The sequence below is a fragment of the Geotrypetes seraphini genome, chromosome 16 (genome assembly GCF_902459505.1).
Source record: "Geotrypetes seraphini chromosome 16, aGeoSer1.1, whole genome shotgun sequence".
Taxonomy (NCBI): domain Eukaryota; kingdom Metazoa; phylum Chordata; class Amphibia; order Gymnophiona; family Dermophiidae; genus Geotrypetes; species Geotrypetes seraphini.
This window is the reverse complement of record NC_047099.1, coordinates 33,914,148-33,923,785: the sequence shown is the minus strand read 5'-3', so window position 1 is coordinate 33,923,785 and position 9,638 is coordinate 33,914,148. Positions and strand designations below refer to the sequence as shown.

Below are 9,638 nucleotides of genomic sequence, written 5' to 3'. Positions count from 1 at the left end.
ACCTTTGTGGTGGTGGGAGGGCCCGTTCTGAGGCTTTTTCCTTCCTTTTGAGCAAACATTGAGCTCTACTGTCTTCACATTATTCCTGCATAATTGTACAACTGTAACATCTTTCTACTATAACAGTCTCCAATTGAAAGAGTTTTTTATTCGCATACATTGGTTTTCAATATATCTGTGTTGTTCACTGATGTTCATAGATAGGCCACCCCATTTAAGCAAGCCGCACCCCATACGCAGGTTTGCATAATCAATGTATAAGCCACGGCCTATCATTGGGGAAATATGCTATTGTACTGCTTTGGGATATAAAATAAAAGGCAGGAAGGACTAATAACTTCCTCTTCCAATTGAGTAACTTGGCAGATCTGGGCAGGGGAGTTTAAAACCAGGCCCAGCTCAGTCCGTTCTCTGAACCCCTCCCTCCCCAAAGAGATCCAGACACCATAATTCAATTTTGTTTTATTCAAGCCTTTTGATAACGTTGTCTCTGAGTTTTACAGTGCTATTTTACCAGATTGCTTTATAAAGCTTTTCATAGCGTTGTCTTGCATGCTTTGTTAAATATAATTAAACTTCTAGTCTACGCTTTCAAGTTACATAACCTGCTCTAGGCATGTTCTGTGGATTTGCTGGTTTTTGTAAAATAAATAAATTCCACATGGCTGGATTCGTGTTTCAGTAAGTGAATGAGGTTGTAGCCAATAGAAGAACCTCTAACAAACCATGCTCAAATTCCTCAAAGTAACCCCCGCTCTCTTCCTAAGATGTCTGAAATATCTTTCAGTATTGCTTAAATGTTAACTTCTTGATTTGTAAAGCAACAGCACCATCCTGTGGCTACTAGGCAGATTACATCACTTGCAATCTGGTTTTATCACCCTGCTTCTATAGCACAATGTCCCAAACTTTGTAAAAGCCATCAGGAAAATCAGTGGCACAGCCGTGGCCTGCCTCTTCATTCACATTCGAGAATTCTTAGAGAGGCTTAAAATCGCCTTGTCTCCCTTTTCTTTCTGTGCTGGGAGGAAGACGAATGGACCCACCAACCTGTACTGTGACAGAATTCACGTGTGCTCAGAACCGATATAGGCAAAGAGCATCGTGAGAGAGCTGCAGGATTGGAACAACCCACCCCATCATTCCTGCAAGGGAAAACATGAGGAGGGAAAAAAAAGGATGATGCATTGTTACTAGCAGGATTCAAACCTCCATTAAACCAACCAGGGTAATGACAGCAGGTTGGCAGCACCGGCCACATGGCAAGGCCACAGCAGCTGGATGTTGTGCAACACCTGTATTAGCTTTGGTAGCTGTTCAAATTAAAGTTTCGTGGTAAGACCAGGGGAAATGGCTGATGCGGTTAGATTTAGCAAGGCAACTTGAATGCTCAGCTCTTCAGGATGGTAGAGAACCAGAGGTAGGCAGCAAAAATGGACCTGAACAAGAAGCGATACCCTACAAGTGGGTACGCTCTGTGACTGGCAACCTAGATATACCCTTAGTACCGTGGACAGGAAGAACTGGGCAGACTGGTTTGATTAACTGGTTCATCTGTTGATATCTAATGATATTATCATCTTACTTACAGATACCAGTCCGAAGCCGGGATAATGCAGTCCTGGTTGTATCCCGCAGCATTAACATATGTTTCCCATTAAAATATCAACACAAGAACTACTAGTCCCAGTATGCAAAGGGGGAAAAAAAATCAAGGACTAATTCAGTTGGTTCCTGAACACCTGGAACTCGATGGTCAGACCCCCCACTATTTCTAAAACAGCCCCCCGTCTTCCCATTTAGCCTAAATGTCTCCTATTTGCATCAGAAACTAAATGTTATCAACCCAAGTGGTCAAAATATCCTATACTCATATATAAAGCATATACCACTTAATATGAGAAATACACCAAACAGGTCGCATAATCTTGTTCAGGAAAAAAGGCCTCAGATTCGGAACATACGCGTAGCCCTATCATGGACTGGACGGTCAGCGTAGTGTTACAGCTCCATACTCCAGTCATAGGCCAAAAAAACCTGGACTTAATAGTTTTTTTTAAGTAAATTTTTTTGGGGAAGAATTTTTTCCTTTAGTGAAGCTTAAATAATGTAATTAAAAGTCCAACCTTATAAAATTTAACTTTTAACTTATTCAAAGTGCATTACTCGCTTAGTTAAAAAAAACAATTGACAGCTGAGTTACTTATCTCAAGCAGTTTTCATTGTAGCTTGAGCGTCCCATTGTTTAGTTAGTGTATTGCCTAAGCCGACGCGGCCAGCATTTCGTGGACAACGTTCTAAGTCCACTGCTTCAGGGCCAGTAGCCAGAGGGCATTAAGGCATTATGTGCTCTAAGACTGCCAAATTTTCGAGCCTATCCTATTTGCATCAGTAATGTACTTGTACACGTAGGTCTGCAGAGTTGTGTCTGGTATTCTTGTACAGTGCTATGTCCCTTGTACTATCTATGTATTAATGAAAACACTCTTCTACAAGGCCTAGCTTGTCTTTTCTAACAGTGCACGAGGCCCTATATTTCTTATTGAAAACTTATATATATTCTTCTATCTTGCCTCCGGTCTCCCATAATCAATCTTGCAGTGCTTTGGCTCCAGCAGAAGGTCAGCTCAGAAACAAACAAAAAATTCTACAGCTTCCCCGGTGCTACAAAAGTCCTCTTATTCCCCCAAAGAGGATGCCCCTCTGCTTTTCGAGAACTTCCAGGATTTACCGTAATCAAAACTGCTTCAGCAGCAGACGCAAATCGAAGGCGCTCGTGTCGAATGAGACAGAACTGGGCCTTTTTGGAACTGGTGCAGGTTGGTACTTATTAGGACGCGGACGTGTGCAGGAGAATTTGGCCACTTGAGTTTGAGGCACCGGTATCGCAAGCTGCTTAGAAAAGGGACACACAGATTCAGCCACTCTTCTGAACGTTTTTTTTTTTTAAGGGGGGGTTAGCATCTAACTTTGCTGGTTGTATGCTTAATTTTACACTTCATATGCTGGTGGGAAAGGTTGGCACTGAAAAGTTAGAATCAAATTTAACAATAACAAAAAAGTGGTCCAGTAGGGGTTAACTACACTCACACACACACCTTATTCCTACCCTGTAGCACCTCTGCTTTCCAGTGCCGAGGGCCCACAGCTCTGCCAAAGTATCTCATTCCAGCAATATATACCTATACCAAATCTCTCTAACATGAACTCTGGCTTTGGGTCTTTAAACATCTAACTCAAGCCAATGTAGATGTACAGGAATGAGGTACTGGTCCCGTAATCAACTCTTGGCTTTTTTTTTTTTTTTTTTGCCATCCCATTCACCTCAGCAAGAAAACAAATAAAACCAACCAACAGAACAGAGAAAACGCAAGCAAAATATTAAAGGCAGATGCAGGGTCCAAAAGCGGCAACATTTTCATGACTCGTTCCGGGTAAGCGGCCTTGTAAAGTGCTCTACCTCAGGCTGTCCTGTATTAATAGCCACCAGCTAGGTAGGTAGCACTGGCCTCTCTTGAGCGAAGGCAGCAGGTGACACCATACATCGTGACAGTTTAGAAAGCAAATGGGCCCACCGAGCTAGATCACCTCAAATAAAGCTAAAGCTGGGCCCCAGTGCCATCTTGTAGCATTGCACTGTCTCTTCAACTATAGGCAGCCAAGGTCTTCATGGGAGCTTCATGGAGGTCTCCGACTCGCCCAAGGATCTATAAAGGATCACGCTACATTTAGCAGAGAGAAGGCAGACGTTATCTGTCTCAGTCTGAGGATCTGATCTGGGAGAACTGCAGGATGGTTGTAGTCACTGTCTTTTTTCCCCCATCTTGGTTCCTCTCTGCCTTTTTGGGGGTGTTTTTTTTATTTTATTTTATTTAGTATACATAAGGTTTCTGGGTATCTTCTTGCTTCTCTAACTTAAGACCGTGTTCCTTTCTTTGTCGTGTCCCACTCTCTCGAAGAACATGAAGTCCTAGAAGAGAGGGAAAAAAAAAAGAATAAATCAATCAGCTAAATCAAAGGGACAATGATGAGAAAACAGGGGAGCGTGTGGGGCGGTGGTTAAAACTACAGCCTCAGCCCCCCCCCCCCCCGAGGTTGTGGGTTCAAACTAGATAATGATGTGGGGGAAAATTGGTCCCCGAGAGCTAAGCCTCGAATAGTTATAATTTTATACTGAACTTATTTTATTAAAGTATAAAAACAATATTCTGTACATTTGTCATTTTATAAATCACAAATACAGAGTATGTCAAAGCAGCTCCTTATTGGTATAGCCCGACTTTACTGAAGAGGCAGTCGGAGCAGACCGTGAGTGATTTTCTTCTTCCACCAGTGCTCCAGCTGCCCTCTCCTGCCTTCCCTGCCTTTTGACAGGCGAAAAACCGCATTTGCGGTTTTTCAAAATTTGCGGGGGTTCCGTTCGGGGGAGTACTGTACTGAAATCTGTCTTCCAGTCACACAATCTTTTATGCTCTTTCTGGAGTCTCCGTTGTCTCTACAGATCTTGAAACTGTCTGCAAAAGCAAGCCAAATGCTGCCTTCTAACCTTCCTGCAATATCATTTCTACCTAGTAGAGATTTCAGAGCTCGCTAGTCCTGGCCACGCTCCCAATGGTACTCCGTCTACTCACCAAGAGGAAGCAGGCTCCCAGCAGCACGGCCTTCATCTTCACGTCCAGGTCTATGGGGAACTGGATGCCGAAGTTGTCTGAATCAGTGAAGACTTCCTTCAGGAGCCCGCTCCACTGTTTGCTGATCCTCCCCACACTCTGTGATTCATCACGGCTCTTCACCTGTGAAGAAAGAAGATGAGAGTTAGCCACTGAGTCGGGGGAAGGAGCACCAAAGCCCTCCTCCAACCTCTTGTTTAGGGGAGGCCGAGTTGAGCAAGACTGGTGGGGTTTTAGAATGGTCCAAGAGGACGGATGGAGAATCTCTATGATATCCAAGACAAATATAAAGAAGAGGCAGAGAGATGCTCCCAACTGGGATCTTTAATCAAGTTCTGAAATAATTCTGACTCAGCACGGCCAGTGTTTCGGCACCATAAAGGCATGTTCAAATGTGAATAGAAGGTATCAGCATGGTCAGGAACCGATGGCGATCAGCATACTGCAAAAACATTAATGTCAGCTTGTAGAAGAGTGAGCCAGCCTCTACACAGGCCTTCCTGCGGCCTTCCCACTGCCAAACTCCTCCTTATGATGCAACTTCCTGTTTTAGAATTCACACGATGCTCCCTCTGTCTACATCTCCCTTTCTTTTCAGTGGATGTCTCTCCCTAAGGTTCTTGCTTGTTCGCTTTCCTTCTCTATTCTGTTTCTCTCAAGTGCTTCTCTTCTCCCCCACCATATTCTCCTCTCTCTAGGCCTGCTTCTTTTTCACTTTGTATTTATCATATAACTTTCTTTCCTCTCCCCCTGAACTTACAGGTCCCTTCAGAAGATGTCACTGTTTGAGGGATAGACGCCGAGCTGTGTCTGCATGCACCCCATCCAACCACCCACCCAGGGTAGAAATTTAGGAGAACCCAAAGCTTGCCAACGGGCTATGCCTACGTCAGCTCTGGGCAGGTATGGGGGCCCCCTCTGGCACCGGCCTTGCATCGCCCACACCCCCCTAAACCCTGCCGCACTGTTATACCTCAAAGTTGACATCACCGCAGCAACAGTTGCAGGCCAGGCAAGGACCCACCACCTTCAACACGGTTTCCTTGGAGGCATTCTGGATGGAAAACTTGGGGAGAAAAGCGTGCCAGTTCTGGATGACAAATCCGATGGTGGTGCCCGGGGGAGACTGCACCTCCAGCTGGGAAAAGGGTTACAGAAGAGACAAGATTCATTGAGCCGCCCACATCCAGTCAGACCTCACCTGCTGCATCCAGTTTTAGGGGCTTAATCTCCGGGAGAGTCTAGGCAGGGCAAAGCAGCCCAGAGAAGGACAAGCCAAATGGAACAGGAGCTCCCCAGTGAGACCTACCGATCCGACTGCATGTACCTTAAAGCAGGAGTTCTCGGCTCGGTTCTGGTTTTCAGGATATCCACAATATGCATCAACTTGATTTGCATGCACTGCCTCCATTATATGCACTTTTATGCATATTCTAAACCAGGGGTGTCAAAGTCCCTCCTCGAGGGCCGGAATCCAGTCGGGTTTTCTGGATTTCCCCCATGAATATGCATTGGAAGCAGTGCATGCAACTAGATCTCATGCAGATTCATGGGGGAAATCCTGAAAACCCGACTGGATTCTGGCCCTCGAGGACCGACTTTGACACCTGTGTTCTAAACTAAACTAAGCCTTAAGTTCATATACCGCATCATCTCCACGGAAGTAGAGCTTGGCACGGTTTACAAAGCTTAAAAATATAAGAAGAGAGGAGAAAGATTTACAAGAGTATATGAATAGAGGGAATATAAACAGAAGAAATGATTTTAGGTTAGAAAAAATGATTATATGTTAGAAAAGAGCCAGGTTTTCAATTGTTTGCGGGATAATTGGAGGGAGCCCAGGTTCCGCAGCGGGATAGTGAGATCGTTCCAAAGGCCTGTGATTTTGGAGAGGAGGGAATTTTCCCAGTTTGCCTGCGTAGAGAATACCGTGTAGAGAGATACTGTGGGCGGATCTGGTGGTAGCAGGCGTTAAAGGATAGTGGGATTAGGGGCGGAAGGACGCCGGGAATGATCTTGAAAGCCAGACAGGAGCATTTGAAATGAATTCTGGAGAGCACTGGGAGCCAGTGAAGATGGGTAAGTCGTGGGGGGAGACGTGGTCGAATTTGCGTTTTGCAAAAATCAGCTTGGCTGCGGTATTTTGGATAAGCTGGAGTCATTGCGGATACCCTGAAAACTAGAGGACCGAGTTGAGAAACACTGGTTCTCCTGGTTTATCTTAATATCTGGTTGGGTTTATCTTAATATCGAAGCTGAGCAGAGAACCATCTTTGAAATGAACACAATAACTCCAGTAGAGCTGAACCATCAAAGAGGCTTTCACCCATTCTTGTGATTAACCCCCCAGAACATGTATTCATTAGAAATTCTATTGTGGACTCAATGTGGGTCTTCATTTCTAAACAAAGGTGGGCCACTATAAACAACGTTTTATTGATTAAAATAAAGTTTCCCAGCATCAAGTACATCAGCCCTGCAGTCTCCTTTTTGCATTGTATCTGAATAGCCACGATGAAAAAAAAAACATGAGATACGGCAGGGGTGGGCAACTCCGGTCCTCGAGGTCCCGGAATCCAGTCGGGTTTTCTGGATTTCCCCAATGAATAGGCACGAGATCTATTTGCATGCACTGCTTTCAATGCATAGTCATTGGGGGAATCCCGAAAACCCGACTGGATTCCGGCCCTCGAGGACCGGAGTTGCCCATCCCTGAGATAGGGGGAAAAAAAGCGTGTGGCAGATATCCTGAAACCAGACTGGCTACTACTACTATTTATTATTTCTTAAAGCGCTGGAAGGCGTACGCAGCGCTGTACATTTGAACATACAATCGACGGTCCCTGCTCAGAAGAGCTTACAAGCTCATTTAGACAGGACATTTGGGGGTTTGGGGAGATTATGGTAGAGGAAATGATACAGTGGGTCTAGGTATCTGACAGCAGTGAGTAGGAGTTAGGCGTTGAAAACAGATTTAAAAAAGGGGGCTTTTAGCTTGGATTTGAACGCTGCTATGGACGGAGCACGACGTATCGATTCAGGCGGCCTGTTCCAGCCATATGGTGCATTAAGAGAATGGGTTGGGAGCCTCTGTCTTAGAGGAGGGAGATAGGAGAAAGAGATAGTCATGGATTAAAATAACTATATATTGGCCTCAAATCAATAGGATGATGGACAATCCAGTAGCCTTGACTTACGATACTATTTTATTTGGTACAACAATGAGAGCAAAAAGTCAAATTTCGTCACATAATAATAAACTTTTATTCATATTGACTGGAGTAGCAATTCAACAAATAACATGTAACTGGAAAAATTATGACAGATTAAGTTAAAACTTTTGGTGGAATTCGGTATGCCATATATATAAAATGGAGCGCACAATAGCAACACAGAAAGGTTATTTTGGTCAATTTCTGAAGATTTGGAGACCATTAGCAGATTTTTGTAATGATTAATAACATTTTCCCATAATAAGAGCTTTGTTAAGTGGGGATCTGGGTGGGTATTATTGTATTTACCTCATAATATGTATGACTTAATTAATGCATTTTTAAGTATTAGGTTAGATTTTCTGAAATAGGAAGGGAGGGCTTGGGGGGCTTTTTATTTTATTTATATTTGTCATACATATTAAATGATTTACATATTATCTAAAACATTATAAAAATATGAATATGATATATTGTACTTAAAGTATTCATGAAGGAAAATCAAGTGTGTGTTTATAAGAATATATGTATTTTTCTGATACACTTGTTGTAATATGAAAAAATGAATAAAGAAATTAAAAAAAAAAAAAAGAACTATATATTTTTTAATGAAAAAGAAGTTTAATAAAGAGGCCATGATATAAAATTGAAAAGCTTCTTTAGTTTGCGAACGCTGAGGAAGGCTAGACATATTTTCCATCACCATCATTTTTCTATCTTAGTTCAATCGATTCTATTATCTCGTCTTGATTACTGTAACGCTATCTTACCTCGGCATTACAAACATTTGTCTTCATAGATTACAATTAATTCAGAATTCTGCTGCGAAGCTGATCTTTGGAAAATGTAAATTTGACCATGTGACCCCCCTTTGCTTCAGAGTCTTCATTGGCTCCCGGTTTATTTTAGAATTCAATTGAAATGCCCATGTATTTCTTTTAAAATTCTACATCTTTAATCCTCTTATTCCTTTATTTTGGACATTTACCGATTCTCCTTTGCAAGAGGTATCCAACAATTTAAACTCTCCCTTCCTTCTAAAAAAGGGATTAAAGGAGTCAAGATCTTCAGTCAATCGTTGATCTTTAAACTCTCTCAACTCTGGAATGATCTCCCCTCTTTTTTTTAAGGAGTTCCAGTTCGTTTCAATTTTTCCGTAAATCTTTAAAAATTACTCTATTTGCCAAACATTTTGAAAACCAATTCTTTTGAAATTTTGCTATTATCGTCTACACTTCTCCCTCCGGATTCACGGGGGATAGGGGCAGAGCCGGACCGCGAATGGCAAAAAACCGCAAATATCCGGCTCTGACCCACCCCAGCCTCCCTCCCGCCTTCCCGGCCTTACCTGGTGGTCTAGCGGGCTTTCGGGGCAGGAGCGATCTTCCTACGCTCCTGCCCCGTGCAGATCGCCATTAGGAAATGGCTGCTGTGAGTTCCCGTAGTCTTTCGAGACTACGACGGGAACTCCCTACAGCTATTTCCTAATGGCGATCTGCACGGGGCAGGAGCGTAGGAAGATCGCTCCTGCCCCGAAAGCCCGCTAGACCACCAGGTAAGGCCGGGATGCCGGGGGGGAAGACTTAACGATGGGTTGTTTTTTTCTTTTTTCCCCCTCCCCCAAAAATCGCGAATATGTGAAATCGCGATTGCCGAAACCGCGAATGGGGAGGGGGAAGTGTATTTATAATTTGCAAATCATTCCCTGTTTATTTAATTGCTGTAAACCGAGTCGAGCCTTCTCAGAACGATGGCT

General features: G+C 43.5%; 1 protein-coding gene across 1 annotated transcript in view; it reads right to left on the bottom strand.

Annotated features, from left to right (window-relative positions):
• Positions 1-581: 581 nt before the first annotated feature.
• Positions 582-9,638, bottom strand: part of LOC117350218 (phospholipid scramblase 1-like) — a 34,203-nt gene continuing 25,146 nt past the window's right edge. The window contains exons 6-8 of the mRNA XM_033924336.1: positions 5,644-5,808; positions 4,632-4,793; positions 582-3,970 (exon numbers count right to left, since the gene is read on the bottom strand). Of these exons, the coding sequence (XP_033780227.1) occupies positions 3,911-3,970; positions 4,632-4,793; positions 5,644-5,808 (387 nt within the window). The 3' untranslated portion in view covers positions 582-3,910. The remainder of the gene's footprint in view (positions 3,971-4,631; positions 4,794-5,643; positions 5,809-9,638) is intronic.